Below are 16,832 nucleotides of genomic sequence, written 5' to 3' on the forward strand. Positions count from 1 at the left end.
TAGGATTTCAAGATTTTGAGGGAGTGTTGTATAGTGTTAAAGGATTAATTAGTGGAAATGAGATTGAAACAAACCGACCTAACATATTCAATAAGTGATGTATTTGTGCTCAATTGAACAATAAGACTTGGAAGATATAAGAGAATTATTCAATATCCAAATGGATTATTAGTGACTTTTGACCTTGTGAAATTTTAGTAATGATTTATATATTTTTTCATAGTGCTTTATTTTTCTATGTTGTACTGCCAAAGTTTTAAGTCAAATTAGTTTTGCAAGGAGTTCTTATTCATAATCCTTTTTTTTTAATACTCTTTTTCTTGCCTTTGCTGATTTGAATCAGCAAAGCAATACATTTTTACCTCAAATAAGACAGCTACTATGGGATAAACAAGTACCACTCAAAACCAAGATGACACTGTATAAATCATACTACACCCCTATCCTCACATACAGCCTGGAAACCGCTACATTAACAAGAAAGGACAACTTGAAACTCCAAGCAGCAGAAATGAAGTTCCTACGCACAATGATCCAGAAGACCAGGAGGGATTAAATCAGGAATGAAAAAGTCAAGAGAAGATGTAGGACTAGAAGACTCCTTACTCTAGAAGATCCAAAAAGCAAAACTGAAGTGGTTTGGTCGTATGAAAAGAATGAGTGCCAACAGGTTTGCAAGAAAGGAGTATGAAAGAGAAATCAGGGGAAAGAGACCAGTGGGCAGACCTAGAGAAAAATGGACTTAGTGAAGAAGGATATAGAGGAGAGAGAGGTCAGGATTGGGAGCGGATTATGAACGAAGAATGGTTCATGGACAGAACAAAATGGAAGGGGTTCGTAAGTCACGCCTGGGAAACTGGAGTTGGTCAACGATGATGATGATGATGATCTTTCTTGCCTATTAATTCAAGGTAAGTTTTTTTAAAATTTTAAAATATCACCTGGGATCACCCGTATTTGACCCTGGGATGAACAGCCGGCGCCCAGCTTATAGGCTGGAAGGGTAGAATACATGTTTTCCCATTCCTCAATGATTGCTTTGAATCCTTCACATAGACTGTTTACATTTTTCACCAAACATATTTACTTTTTAAAAACCTAATTCCTGTCTTTTGAACTATATGGTACTGCCAAATAATCCTACTTTTACAACCTTCCTTTCTATTGCATTTATTTTTTATTATGACAAAAATAGCTTTGTGATCACTGTTAGCATCTATCACTTCAGTTTATCTATAAAACTCATCTGGTTTTACCAGCACCACATCCAGAATATTCTTCCTGTAGTGGGTTCTGTCACTTTCTGGTTCATCTGCCCTTTCCAGATTACCTTGTTTACCACTTGTTAGTCATGGTTTCTCTCATTCACATTATCTTCCCAGTTGACATTTATAAATGAATTTGAATTAAAAACATTCCAGTTAACCAAGTTGGACTGTAGTTCCTTTTGATACCATACAAGAAAATGTAAATGTGATACAGGATTTCAGAAATGTAAATTATTTATAATAAAAGAATGCCAAAATACAGTAATTAATTACGTTCATATGGTGCACGAGTTCCCTCTTATTTATACTTCCAGCAGAACTTGGAGAGTTGGCGGTGGTAGTTGTGAGGAGATGGTTCAGCAAACGTTTGGTATGTGGACTAGAACCTGCAACACTCAGCAGATAAAATACCATGCCTTATTTCACTTATATAATAACTGAATGGTCATATTGCTGAAAGCAATCTATGATAATTATATCCCAAGGTTTGAGGGTTGATATTTGTGACCTTCATGGTTGTTTAAGCTGATCTTTATAACGCTTCAGTGGGACACCACAGGTTCTCGTGCCCAAGTTAAGTCCTCTGTACAGGAATTGGTGAGAAAGCCTGATGTCACTCATATGGCAGATGTGGGCAGTCCATCTAAGCTGGTGGCCAATGATTGGGGGCTTCTGCACTGTTCATGCACGCTTTCTCAAGAACTGTGAGACTAGCGACATAGCTCTCCCATTTGATATTCAATATGAACTGAAGTTCCAACAGAATCAACAAGTGTTATATACAGATACACTTTGAAAAATTTGTATACTTGTTAATATGATGGAAAAGAAAATCTACTTAAATGGTTGCATATTATAAATGTGTTAGTGGGTACTGTAGATTTTTGGAGTACTTAGTTCCTGTTACATATCCTCGTACTTCACCTCAGCTAGATAGGCAGAACCGTAGCACCTAAATGAGTTTGTTGCTTAACATAATCTCTCTGTCCAGGAACTTAAGTGCAACTGTAGGACAAACACAGCATCCTTTTCACACCAGGTATAAAGAATAAAATAAATCAAAGAGGTCATATTCATTCATTAACATGGAGAAAAAAGGAGGAAAATACACACACCTGAAAAACTCCGGCCTCCCTATTTCTCACTCTTATATTGAAAATAAATTATGTTTACATATTTCATTTTGGTCTGAGGCCTGGGACATGACCAGGGTTCCTGTACTGTGTGTAATGAAAAAGAGGCCACTTAAAAAAAAAAAAAACAAAAAAAAAAAAACAAAAAAAACTAATTGAAATACAATTTTAGTATGAAAATCAGATAGTTGAATGAAAGTTGTCACAAATATATTTCAAAACACTGTTTAAGACAGTGTACAACCAGTTATTGTTTTGCTTTTGCCCAATCATATTTATCAGATGATCCTATTTTACTGAACAATTTTGCCATTCCTTACACATATTGATAAAACTGTTGATTAGATGTATCTTGGAAATTGTACTGAAAAATTAAAATATTCTTAACAGAATCAGGAGTTAGCTTGTTTATCTTTGGTCCACTGTGTCTGCATTGAAGAAAATATCCTCTCAGCATTGCCATTATGAACTGGAATAGCAAAATAAAACTGGATAAGTTTCAATACTTCAAGGTGATGAACAGCATTGTCACCTATGCAAAATATGAGAGACGAGATTCTTTTTGAATGTTTTATGTGATATTGATCAGTCACTGTCTATATTATTGATTTATAGATGATCACAATTGTAATTTGTAATTAATCTACTATGGAATCTTGTGGGTGGATTGTTACTTTGGTTATTATTTTCTGTTTTCAACATTTCAAATTTTAAGGATTTGTAGAAAACCTTGAATAATCTGTACTTTTTCATCAGAAAAGAAAACCTGACTGACCACCCTGTTTTATTAACAAAAAAGAGGTGAAATTGGTTGCTAAAATTTCTCTGCCATACAAATAGACACGTCTTGTAGGTAATCAATATCTGCATGGATGGGCAATTCTTGGTTATTTAGTTTGGATAAAGAACTTACTTAAAAGCTACTTCTAACATTCTTAAATGATTTATTTTATCCTACAGGCTATCTTAAAAAAAAAAAAAAAAATGGTTGGAAGAAGTTCTACAGAATGTGTCCTACTGATACCTTTACAATGTTCTTCAGTGGGGGTGATGCAGCGTCGCTCAGCCTGAAGCTTGGCCTTGATATCTCGAGTTGTCTGAGGCCATGCAGTCTGAGGAGTCCGTGGACAACTGCACAGAGAGTACATTTAAAGATTAGAAGGTCTATGTCGTACTCCTTCTTGCTTCTTGGGTTCTTTTATCTACTGTACTTGCTTAATGTGAAAGAGAGGATCAACAAATTCCATCCTCTAAACCTCTTGCCTTTGCAGACAAACTAGTAATATTAGGTAACACTGAAACAGAAGTACAACATAAATGGAACGACTGGAATGATGTGTTTGAAGAAATTGATCTCAAACTAAGTTGCTCCAAAACTGTCGTGCTGTGAATCAGTCAGCAAAGTAGGTGAACAAACATAACTATGGATGGAGTGGATCATATCAGATATCTGGGCAGTGTGGTTACAGAAAGTAATAAATGCCTCATAGAGATCACCAGCAAAGTCCAACAAGGAGCTTATTTTATACACCCATGTACAATTTCTATGAGATTCCCAAATCCCACAAAGAATCAGTAACTTTTTGTCCATCATCGCAAACAGCCTTGAAACCTGCTTTCTAACTAGCAGCTTTAAGCAGAGGGGATGACATATAAGAACAATGGTCAAAAAAAAAGTGTAAATATCTGTAAACAAGTAATACGTCAGCAAGTCCAAGTTAAACAATCACTTTATGGAACCTTATCTAAGGCAAGGCCACTTTAAATGGTTGGAACCACAAAGAACAGCTAGAAAGTTTGCTGGAAACTGTGGTTGAAAGCAAGAGATCCAATAAAACAGCACCTTGATCAGATTCAAGCAAGATGTGGAGAAATGAGGGCTGGAATGGTAGCTGATCCAGTAGGAGGAAGGGCACTTATATATCATACCCGAGAAACTGGAGATGGTGGATTGTGATGATGATGACAATGAAAGAAAATCTAGATAACTGACTGAATTAAGAATTAGCCACAGTGATTAATATACTTAACAGAACTTTGATCACAATCAAGTACCACCTTGATAAAAGAAATCATAGTATAAGATAGGTCTAGCTAAACTGTTCCTAAGGCATTCACACTCCAGCTGCACTACTGCCTTGAGCCACAGTGCAGTGACTGTATGGTGTTGAGAGGTGGAGAGGAGGAGGAGGGAAAGGTTAGAAGTCTAGTTGTGTGACAGCAGCAGTCACCTTGGCAGCCAATCTGTTTTCAAAGAGGTTTCAATACTTTGAAGGGTTCAAGATTGATTTTGATTTATTTATCAGATCTTTCTCAATTTTGTCTGAAAATGTTCCCTAATCCTTCCAGCTTGAGCTGATAGACTGTAGTGCAACATCTGTCTCAAAGACATTTCTGCAAGTACAAAATGCACACAATTTTCCTAGAATACTTCCTCAATAGCAATATTGCACAGTCAAGCTGCTAAAGTTATTTCAATGTTCAGTTTCATTTATTATTATTATTATTTTTTTTTTTCCCCCTGCTTTGAAATTAATCACATCCTGGTAACGTGCGAGTTTAACAGACTTTAACTGTGCAACTCCATGTGGTTGACTGCATTGCAAACCCTTCTTCCAAACATAGAACAAACCTAAATAAACTAACAAAATTCTCATCTCAGATCACACTGTTCTTTGTTTAAATGATAATATTTTATTAATGGTAATATGTCTTTTATAAAGTACATAATATTATTATCATTAGGGGTGGATTTCTATGACCTAAAAATGTATGAAATATTTATGCATTTATGACCTAAAAAACATAAAAATATGACCTATAAAATTCAAAATATGACTTAATGAATAGCATCTACGTTACATAGAAATACTTTTATTATGATTGCTACAGGCTGCAATTAATTTAGAGTTTTAAAAGTTTTAGTTCTTTGAAATCTTTAACCCAAAATCAACTAAAATGATAAATATTTCATGAACTCGTTACGGTTACACTGCATACTTCTAGGCAAGGACGGGCTCTGTGGAAGACATAAACACTGCAGTTACTTTCACGGTTCAATATTCAATCAGTTTTAACTTATACACAAAACATATATTATTTGAATAAAACTTTCATACTTGATCTACAGTAGTCTCCATTATCAGAATTAGGGGCCGATGACCTCGATGTTAGGCCCCTTTAAACAGCAAGCATCATCATCATCATCATCATTATCAGAATTGTTGTAATTTATGACTACATGCATCTTAAGATTGTTGAATGAGAATCCCCTCCTGTTGCCTCTGAGTATCGTCTTGTAGCGAGAAAAACTTCTTTCGACATCACATGATGTAACGGGAGCGTACTTGAATAGAGTTAAATCATTTGGAGAAAATTCCTAGAAATCTGCAGATGAAGGGTTTCTACAAAGAATGTCACTTATTCCACGTAGATACACAAGTCCGCTATTTTTTTTCCAGTACATTTTCTAATTTTCTACGCTCCCTAGATGCTATTGTTCCTTTCGCATGCTTTAATTCCTGTTCAATGCACTTTACAACATCCAGTGCATCACTTAGTTCTGCACCTGAAACTTCCAGTTGCGTGATTGCTCCATATAAAGAATTAAAATTGGATTTTATGTAAGCCAGGCCCGCTTTTAATGTAGTGCTTGAAAAATGAGTGGTTTTTATGGAGGACGATTCTGCAGGATCAAAAGACTTAACGATCTTCTCCACGACATCTAAGTTTTTGCAGTAGTACATTGCGGCATCAAGCCAAGTCCCCCATCGCGTTATAACTGGCTGGGGAGGTAGGGGTAGTGAAGGTGCTTCTCCTTGAAATTTCTGAATGCAAAGTGGAGCTTTGACAAACACTTTCTTACAATTTGATATTAATTTATCAACTTCAGGGTAGCTACTTCTAACTTCTTCAGCTGCGCTATGCAAGGCATGTGCAAGACATGCCACATGTGTCATTTTTGGGTATAGCATTTTAAGTCCCTTGGCTGCCTTTACCATATACAGAGCAGCATCTATTACAAATAGAAAAATGTGCTCTCTCTTTGCCCCGTTTGGCCACAACAGATTCATTGAATTGTCGAAGAGAATTGCAATGGTGGAATGGTTTGTCTTCTCTAGCATTTCACATGTCAGGAAGAACGTATCTCCAGGCTGGTCTTCCTTCAGCGTGCCAGCGATCACATTTGCTACATATCTTCTATCCACATCTGTGGTCTCATCTATTGAAACCCATATCTTACACATGCCGTATTATATCCAACATCTCTTCATAGCAACGGGTCAGATAGTCCTTCCTGAGAGTAGATTCGTTGGGAACAGGATGTTTTGTACATTTTTCAAGAAACTGTCTGAAGCTTCGGCTGTTAAGTTTCTTTAAAGGAATATTAGACAAAACCATCATCTTGCAGAGATCTTGCAAAAATTGTGAACACTGTGAACTTGATGTCGGGGTTTCGAATAGCAGACATTGCCTATTTTCGAGTGCAGAATATCAAGTTACACAATACTTATGTTTTACAGTATTACAGTGTTGTTGCACAGAGAAGCGTTTTTCGGCAGTAACTTTTACCTCACACAATTTACAGACACTCCATTTGTACTGACTATGTTTTCACCGAACTCCCGAGCAAGACTTCGCAACTTCCCACAAATTGAGACTTTCGTTTTAAGCATATTGAAAGGAACTGAATGACTGAAGCTCCCTAATGACCAAGGTCATTCAGTGTGTTGAAGGTGGAAGAGGGAAGGGCGAAGGAGAGAGATAAGAACAATGACTAATAACTGCACAATTACCTCTGCTTCCATGTAAACAATAGCCTGGTTTCCAGGAATTGACCCAGCTAGCAAACAATAGCTCCTACCTATTATAAACATTCCATACACTACTTTAGAATGGTTCTTCAGTAGTATATTCCAGTCTATCCTGAAAAATAATTTAGAGCTTATTCTGATTTTTATAATACAAAATTCAAATGAAAATTACTAAAATATGCCGTTATAATGATATTTTGTTCAAAATATGCCATAAAACTTAAGAAAGCCTAAATATGCATTTATATGCCCAATAAAACCTGTTTAATTTTGATTATCATGCTTGGAAACGTGTTGAAAAGACAAGACTTTAAGATATAATGTTAAGGGAAAAAATATGACTTGTCATAGAAATCCACCCCCTAATTATCATATTATGTTTAGTGACAAAGACTGTGAATGTGGATTTTGCTTCATCAGTCGGATTTCATTAATAACACATCTTCCACTACTCCTTCCTGACATGATTGCTGGCATACAGTACATAATTTGCTGAATATTGCAGGGGTAGCCAGATTGCTAGCCAGATTTATTTGCGCTCGTGGGGAAGCAAGTCTTGGCCACTGCTGATATGGTACCAAATAGCATTATATGATGTGTCATGTATGGTTAAGGCTCTATTGTAATACAATAGGTTGGAAGGAAGTAAAGAAGAGAAATAAGATACACTTGATATTCAAACTCCAGGACTGAAATTTATCATTATGGAATAAAATAAAATAAAATTTATGTCATTAAAAAAAGAAAATACATATGGGCTGATGACCTTAGATTTTAGGCCCCTTTAAACAACAAGCATCATCATCATCATCATCAAAAATTACATACATATTTTATTCAAAGCATTGCAGTCGATATCACGTAATCACATGCAAAAACCGGGGATTATCTATTGTGAACTTTTGTAATAGTGAGAAGTGACAGTACATATGACAAACTTTGTTTATACAATGCAAAATTTGTGTGCTGTATCTTTATTAATTATTATATTTTATTCATTTTATTCAAGTTAATTGTAACTGCATGCAACATTGTATAACCCTCAGCAGATTCTGAAGCAGGAGAATATCTTCACATGTTCTGTTTTCTTGATACTAATGGATGCAAATTTTCTTTTTGCATTACACTTCTAAAAATTCAGGACATCACCATACCATACCATACTCGAAAGAAAAGTGCCTAGTCCCCAAGTATGCTGTCTCTACAAACGTGGCAGCATCTGCTGTGTATGAGAAACTGTGTGTTATTGTAGTAGAAAATTGTTCTTGAGTCAGCAGAAGAGTTAAAATTTACCACCTAGCCAAATCCTTGTTTCCCTGTTCAGAGAAGATTAAACAACTAAAATAATGCTAGACTCGGCTAGGAGTCCTACAGTAAAGGTGCTAACTCATGCTTGGAAGTTAAGAGCCTCTGGGGCCCTTTTTAGTTGCTTCTTAAGGCGGGATTCCACTGAGGCAACATTTGGGCGACATGGAGCATGCGACAGTGAAGCATGCTGCAGTCGACTTTCAATTGAAGAAACACGGCATGACATGTAGCGTGCGGCTGTGTGGCATGAGACATGTTGCCATCTGTCGAACACTTTCTAGTGCCGCATGCGTCAAAAATATGCTTGTCGCACAGTGTCGCCCGGGATCCAACAGTGTGTGGATCGGTGCTACAATTTCCGTGCGACAAGATGAAGTGAGCTATTGAAAACACTGCGAATTTAATTGGGGATTATCACAATGCTCCGGAATTGCAGAATGTAACATTGAGTGATTATAAAAACAGTAGAAAAGAAAGCATATGTCAAAACGGCCTCCAGAAAAATATGACTGCAGTGTCCACGAACTGAAGAAAATTTTAAAAATGCGTTCAGCTTTCCACCGAGAGCATAAAAAATTCAGAAAATGAAAACTGGTGTTGCTTCTCCATTGAGAGGAAATCTGTGGTTCGCGTATAATCTACTTGCCTTTCTTCTTGACATCGATGCTCCAAACGTCAGGTTACAATGAGGAACGTGAGATGAATTGATTTTATGCTACTTTTTTCCTCTAATAAATGAAATAAGTTAACTGCTTATGAACTTTTGTAAATAAAATTGTGATTTATTCAATGCCCAGGGGACTGAGTGGCTCAGACGGTTGAGGCGCTGGTCTTCTGACCCCAACTTGGCAGGTTCGATCCTGGCTCAGTCCGGTGGTATTTGAAGGTGCTCAAATACGTCAGCCTCGTGTCGGTGGCACTTAAAGGAATTCCTGCGGGCCTAAATTGCGGCACCTTGGCATCTTCGAAAACCGTAAAAGTAGATAGTGGGGCGTAAAGCCATTATTATTATTATTATTACTATTATTATTATTATTATTATTATTATTATTATTATTATTATTATTATTATTATTATTATTATTATTATTATTATTATTCAGTTCCTGGTTTTTTCCTTATTAGTACTGGCAATAGTTTGCATTAGAAATAAATAAATCAGAGATAACTATTAAAATAGAATTTAATGACATGATAGTACTAACTACAACAACAACAATAATAATAAACTTGGCAGGTTCGATTCTAACTCAGTCCGGTGGTATTTGAAGGTGTTCTAGTAGACCTACGTCAGCCTCATGTCGGTAGATTTACTGGCACGTAAAATAACGCCTGCTGCACTAAATTCCGGCACCTCGGCGACTCAGAAAACCGTAAAAGTAGTTAGTGGGACTTGAAGCCAATAACATTATTGTACAATGATAATAATAATAATAATAATAATAATAATAATAATAATAATAATAATAATAATAATAATAATAATAATAATAATAATAATAAATTCTACATATCAGTATATTATGGCATTTCCATGCCTATGGATTTCTCGTAAACACGTCGTTTAATAGCATAACAACAAATGGTTCTCTTTTCTACACTGTTAACACACAACAATTAATCTACTTTTTATTTGGATATTCTTCGCCGCTACTCTAATTACGCAGTCTTCCAACACTGTTTCATCATAGTCTTTTTCTTCCTCACTATGTCTACTTATTGCCGGCCCCGTGGTGTAGGGGTAGTGTGCCTGCCTCTTACCCGGAGGCCCCGGGCTAGATTACCGGCCAGGTCAGGGATTTTTACTTGGGTCTGAGGGCTGGTTCGAGGTCCACTCAGCCTACGTGATTAGAACTGAGGAGCTATCTGACGGTGAGATAGCGGCCCCGGTCTAGAAATCCAAGAATAACGACCGAGAGGATTCGTCGTGCTGACCACACAACACCTCGTAATCGGCAGGCCTTCGGGCTGAGCAGCGGTCGCTTGGTAGGCCAAGGTCCTTCAAGGGCTGTAGTGCCATGGTATTTTTGTCTACTTATTGCCATAGTTGCCACGAGTTATCTTTCATTAGCCTAGTATAACTGTTTTAGAAATGTGAACTATAAGGGGGTAAAATAATCAAAATAGGGTTAGGATATTCTGCTTAAAACGAATACATTTTAAATTTTAAAATATCATTAAATTCCAGTGAACAATAAGTTTCTAAATCTTCCCGTACCTCTAGGCATACAGATTCTGTAATGGTACACGACCTTCATCTGACAAAGTATTCCAAAAAATCATCACTAATGGCTTTTGCCTCTTGAAAATTCCGACGTGGTTTGTTTGCCAAGGGCTCCATGCCTTATCATCTTGGATCACTCCGCGCCATGCACATTTCTGGGATGATTCGTGAGATGATAGGTTGATAAATTCGAAACAAGGAAGTATAGCTGCCACCAGCCGGTCAAAGTCGAGTGAGGAACTGTTGTCTTGGTTGCCTTGATGGAATAACGTTTGTAGTTGGCGACAAGTCTCCACAAGTGACGCATGCTACACCCGGCAACACATGTAGCATACCACATCTTTTGTGCCCGACTGACAACAAGCCGCATGCTACAAAGAGCAACATTTGTTGCCAGCCGCATGCTCCATGTCGCCCAAATGTTGCCTCAGTGGAATCCCGCCTTTACAACCCTTGCCTCATTTCCCAAACGTTAGGCTGATAAAACTAATAGGTCATAAGTTACAAGCTGTGAGCCCTTGAGGTAGCTCTCTAGAGCTAGGTTCATAAGAATAGAGTCTAATAGCCATCTTACCTAGTAGTCATTGTCCCAGTTCCCAAAAATTAAGCTAATCAAACTAATATGTCATAAGATACAAATTGTGAGCCCCTGAGGTAGTCCTCCAAAGTTATGCCTATAAGAACAATTAGCCCGTGGCACAGCTCATTAAAGTTGGTCACATATAACCACTGTTTAAAGGCCATCTTGCTTTGGGAGCCCTAGCACAGCTCTCCTGGGTTAGTCCTATAAAAGCCCATGTATACGAACTAGCCCATGCCAGCTCATAATTATTAAAACTATTAAAACAATTAAAATATTATAATAATAACAACAACAACAACAATAATGGAAGCACTAGTGATAACAGTAATAAAGCCTAAAAGTATAGTTCAGCATGTCACTGACTTAATCAAAGCATAATGCAACCGAAAGTTAACTAACTAGCCAACTGGACTCGATGCCAACACCAGCATCCTGCAGGACTTCTTTAAGGTGTTCCAAATTTCAAATACTTAAGGATTTAAAAAAGAATTTAAACATACATGTTTATATATTTCTAAATATTTTTGAGTGTGATTTGATAATTTTCTTTCAAGAACAAAACTTGTCATTCTATTTTTAATTTAGTTGTTACTTTTTCAGTTATAATTCTGTTCCATGTTTTCTTTTTCAGGTAGTTTTTAAATTTATTCATTTATTAGTTTAGACAGACTAAAGAGCCTAACAGTTATAAATTAACTGAATTAAAACTGAAAAGAGATGGCTTCAAATATCACCAAGTTATTTAAGATACCTATTCCACAATGTTTTCATTAATATGTTATTGAATAAAATGAGTTTCTTTCTTGACATATGATTTTTGTCAAGAAGTTATGCATTTGAATAGAAAACCAAATATTTTGTTAAGATCAAATTTTGTATGTTCTTATTAAGGGAGGTGAGAAGGAGGAGGAGGAGGAGGAGGAGGAGGAGACATAAGCAACCTTCCTTCTTAACTTTGAGAAGTTATTCAAGGGTGGTTCTCATTTTAAGACATGTATCATTTAATATAGGTAGTAGCAAAGGTAAGTCATCTCTATACAGCTCATTGCGGTTCTTGGAGTACTGCCCCCTTTTGATGAACCATTCGTTAGTCTGGTCTCTTGAGAGATACCCATCCGATATGGTTGCACCTGTGGCTTGGCTATCAGTCTCATTGGGATGTGCAAGCCTCCTCACTGCGGTGAGGTTACATGGTTCAGAAGGAAGGAAGTGTATGGCTTAAAATACCATAGCTAATATTTCATTTTGCATCTTGATGGATATCCATTTATAAGTTTTGCACTGTAGTCATGTTGAAAGTTCTTGGTTATATTTACACTGAAGATGCAATAGATTGTTGAAGTTACTTGTTTCATCACTATGCTCTTGTATTGCAAGCCCGTGCACTGCTAGTAGTAGTGGAAGGAGAATATGATTTTTTAGTAAGCAAACTTGGTTTTATTTAATTTGTTTCAGTTTTTCTTCTGAAGTCTGGCTAGAGACATTAACATTAGATTTTAAGGATTTAAATTTCAGTACAGCTTCCCTGTGGCAGCCTGGTCTTTCACACACTTTCAACTTTTCTACCCCTTTTTCTCCAGTTAGAAAAACCAAAAGGCTGTTTGTTGACTATTATAAAGTGTGCTTTTCTTGAGGTGATTTAAAGTGATCAAGGTGTTAGCAAATAAGGAATTGGTTTCCATTAGAATTAATTAAATGTGGTAGTTATGTACAAACATTAGAGAGGATAGTCTTATGGTTAGGAAATATATATCCCTGACTTTGAGAATACAAAGGTAATGCCACATTGATTTTAAAGAACCACGACCATAGAGATCACAAAAATCCTTGTGTAATAATAGCTGTTGGAATGACGAGCCCAGAGTCGGAGAGTATAAACAGTGAACATTGTGACATCTGCAGGAAGACAGTGAAACATGGTGATCAAGGAGTTGAATGCAAAAGCTGCAAAAGGTTGCAACACCAGGAGTGTAATGGCATGACAAGAAGAGAATATGATATAGTCAACAGAAAGAATTGCCAAGCTAACCTTGCTTTGCATCAATGTAAACCTCGTATGTTGGAATATACTCACATGAGTGACCGAAAATTTGAAGCATTAGACCAGAAATGAATTTCTTTATAGAAGCTATCTCCCAAAATATTCCAAAAATGATTAAAAAACCTGCTGAAAGAATATGTCAGGGAGTTGAACTCAAGTAGACTGATGGTCATTCACTCTCTGTGGGTTACTACAAATCATGATCCACTGCAAGCCATTACAGAAGTAGCCAATGAAAATAACAGCATGGCAACGAATCCCTCCCAGAAAAGGAAATGAAATGTCATATGGCTTTTAGTGCCGGGATATCCCAGGACAGGTTCGGCTCGCCAGGTGTAGGTCTTTCTGTTTGACTCCCGTAGGCGACCTGCGCGTTCAGAAAAGGAAAACAGATATGCTATCAGCAACAAACTCAGATACTGAACACAGCACAAAACCTGGCAGAGAGAAAGGAAAACAACATATCACTGGTGACAAACAGAGATTGGCCTAATGAGGACATGATAACCTGTAAACCCCAAAACCTAGAGAGAGGGATACAAGTAGTTGATAACCAATTAGAGTCAGAATTGATGATGGAAGTGGGAGGAGATGAAGGAAAGGAAGCAGGTGAATGGCAACCCCAACCCCATGGTGCAACAGCCCCAAAGGGCCTTGGCTTACCAAGCGACCGCTGCTCAGCCCGAAGACCTGCAGATTATGATGTGTCGTGTGGTCAGCATGACGAGGTGAATGGTAACTTGCAAGAATTAGTCAGACCTGCGAGAAGTATAGATGATGTTAAGTAAACAGAAAAGAGAGAAAGGATACCCATAAGAGGTACGTGAAAGGGTCAGAACAGCTTGCAAGCTGCAGAAAAAAAATGCTTGGTTATATGTCGGGAAGCTAACCCTGGAAACGACTGAGAACTTGAGAGGATACCTAATGGACAGTGGAATTTCAGGAGGAACCAACTGTATGAAGGTTGGTGATATGAGCAGGGTCTTCAAAATAGGATTCCCTCAAAAGGGTCTATATAGAAGTTATATAGTGAATCATTCTGGCCCATGTACTTACTTTAACCTGGAACATAGAAGGTCTCAGAGGAATCATAAACAACTCCCCTGGTGACATTTTTAAGGATTTCAATATATGTATTTTAACTGAGAATTTTGTAACTAAAGAGAAAGGCTTTTATAAGTTTCATTTGTTAACAAGGAGGTTAGAGGAAGACACTCTGGTGGAGCTGAAACACACATTTACCACTGTCCATAGTTCATAAGTACAGTAGGGTTACCAGATAACAACGGCTCGAAAGCAGGACTTTTGAGTTCAAAAAGCAGGACAAAACCAGGACAGAATTAAAATTGCTTACATTTTTTGTTAAAGCCATTTATTTAGTGTACCTTATTCATATTGCTTGGCCATAAGTGAAGTCTTGAAAGCAGGAATGTCACTGACACCTTATTCATGTTGATTGTATTTATCAGAGCTACTTATTTTATTGAGCAACTCCTTATTGCCTTTTAAATAGTCATAAAACTGGTTACAAGTGAAGTCTTTCATGTTAATTTCACTGACACCAACCATTTCACAGACTCAACACTTAACCTATTTCTTTCTTTGGTCCACTGTGCATTTATTAAAGAAAAAATTCTTTCTACATTGGCATTATGTGCAGGAATTGCAAAATACACTTCTGCCTATTTCAGTAGCTCAGAAGAACATGTAATATTGACACTATTTAGAAAACCAACCCATTTTTTATGGACTGGTTCCTTCAACAAATTTTCCTTCTGCTTTTGCACTTCAACATACCGTACTTTTGAAGATTTACAAATTGGTCAAATAATCTAACATCATCAATGTGTACACCTTTAGCACTAAGATATTTAACAGTATCTTCAAGGTCAGTCCAGTTGAAATCTGAAGTTAAGGTCATCCATTTAAAAGTACTGAATTATGCATTGCATTATGTACATCATGGACTTCTTTCATGAAGGAATCACTGTCCTCCTGCAACCCTTCCTCCTTCAAAGTTTTCATCATTTCTTTCACTTTCATAGGAACAAAATTATTTGAAAAACGAGCTTGTAAAATGCCAACAGTTTCTTCAAGTGCTTGTTTCACTTCAATAATGGAATTATTCTCCTTTTCAACATGAAGAATGTTCTCTTGAAAGACTGACATTAAAGACTGGCAAAATATTAAATACATTTCATTTAACTTATTGGTGAAAAACTTGTTCAAAATTGTTGGCGGGTTATCCACAGATAGAAAATAAGACCGAAGTGCTGGATACAGTTCAAGCATCCTTTCAACAGCTGGAAAAAGTGACAACCAATGAGTCTTTGTATGCTTCAATAGGGATTTGTAATTCACATCAACAAATTCACAAAAAGTCTTTAGGTCTTCATTCCTTATGGTGAATGTAGAAAAGTAGTTGAACACTTTTAACACAATGCTTTCAACGTCAATCGACAATAAATCAACTCCATGTTGAAGACAATTATGCAACACGTGTGCTGGGCAGCCTACTCCAATCAAGGTTTTTAAGCTGAGATTTGAGGTTAGAAAATACATTATTATCTCCTCTTCTTTTCAGGCCACCAGAATTCATATTGCAGTTATCTCCTCCAAAAGCAATGCACTTCTCCGAAATTCCATTTTATTGCAGGACATCCAACACCACTGAAGAGATTGTTGCAGCTTTTTCATTACTAACACTGTGCAGGTCAATTAACTTTGCTTGCAGCCATGTAGTCGAAATACTGCATGAGCACAGGAAACAGTTTTATATTCCCATGATTGCTGCAATCCGTACAAACACCCATGTATGATACGTCTTTGACTTGTTTAATGGCACTTTCTACACAGTGAGGTCCAAGTACATTATTGACAATGGCCTCAGACTTTGTATGAGCACAGTGAATATTTTTTCCCATTTCAGAATCAGGAAATAATTTAGATGGAAGCTTAGACATACAATCCATAGTTTTGTAGCTCCCATGATGAACAGCATTGTGGTACACAAGAACTCCCTCTGCAGCAATCGCATTTTCGTTTATTTTAGTGATGTGTTCTTTTTGAAAAATGTCAACACATTATTTGAAGTTGATGCACTTTGAACATTAGCTTTATGTTTGCCTGTTGTAATGTGACTTTCTAAATCCATAGCTCCACAATTAGCCACAGAAATGTATGTTCCTGGTTTACATACTAGACACATGGCTTCTTTACGGTGCGGCCCTTTTTGAAGCATTTATATCTTTTCTCCAATTCAGCAGTGAACTTACACTTTCTTTTCCCCATAATACATTTAACGTACCAACAGATCACAACAGATATTGTAGAGTAGATCACAAGGATTGTGGCACAACTAAGCAGCAATATGGACGAAAATGATTTGTTTTTAGCTTCTGTTTCCGTATGCTATTGCCAACTTTGACTATCGACTTCGACCAGCGATAATATACTAGTCA

General features: G+C 36.9%; 1 protein-coding gene across 1 annotated transcript in view; it reads right to left on the minus strand.

Annotated features, from left to right (window-relative positions):
* LOC136872264 (serine/threonine-protein kinase par-1-like) overlaps window positions 1–16,832 on the minus strand; it is a 161,645-nt gene that overhangs the window by 36,747 nt on the left and 108,066 nt on the right. Inside the window, exons 8-9 of the mRNA XM_068227400.1 lie at window positions 3,426–3,532; window positions 1,542–1,654 (exon numbers count right to left, since the gene is read on the minus strand). Of these exons, the coding sequence (XP_068083501.1) occupies window positions 1,542–1,654; window positions 3,426–3,532 (220 nt within the window). The remainder of the gene's footprint in view (window positions 1–1,541; window positions 1,655–3,425; window positions 3,533–16,832) is intronic.

Source organism: Anabrus simplex, chromosome 4 (assembly GCF_040414725.1).
Source record: "Anabrus simplex isolate iqAnaSimp1 chromosome 4, ASM4041472v1, whole genome shotgun sequence".
Lineage (NCBI taxonomy): Eukaryota > Metazoa > Arthropoda > Insecta > Orthoptera > Tettigoniidae > Anabrus > Anabrus simplex.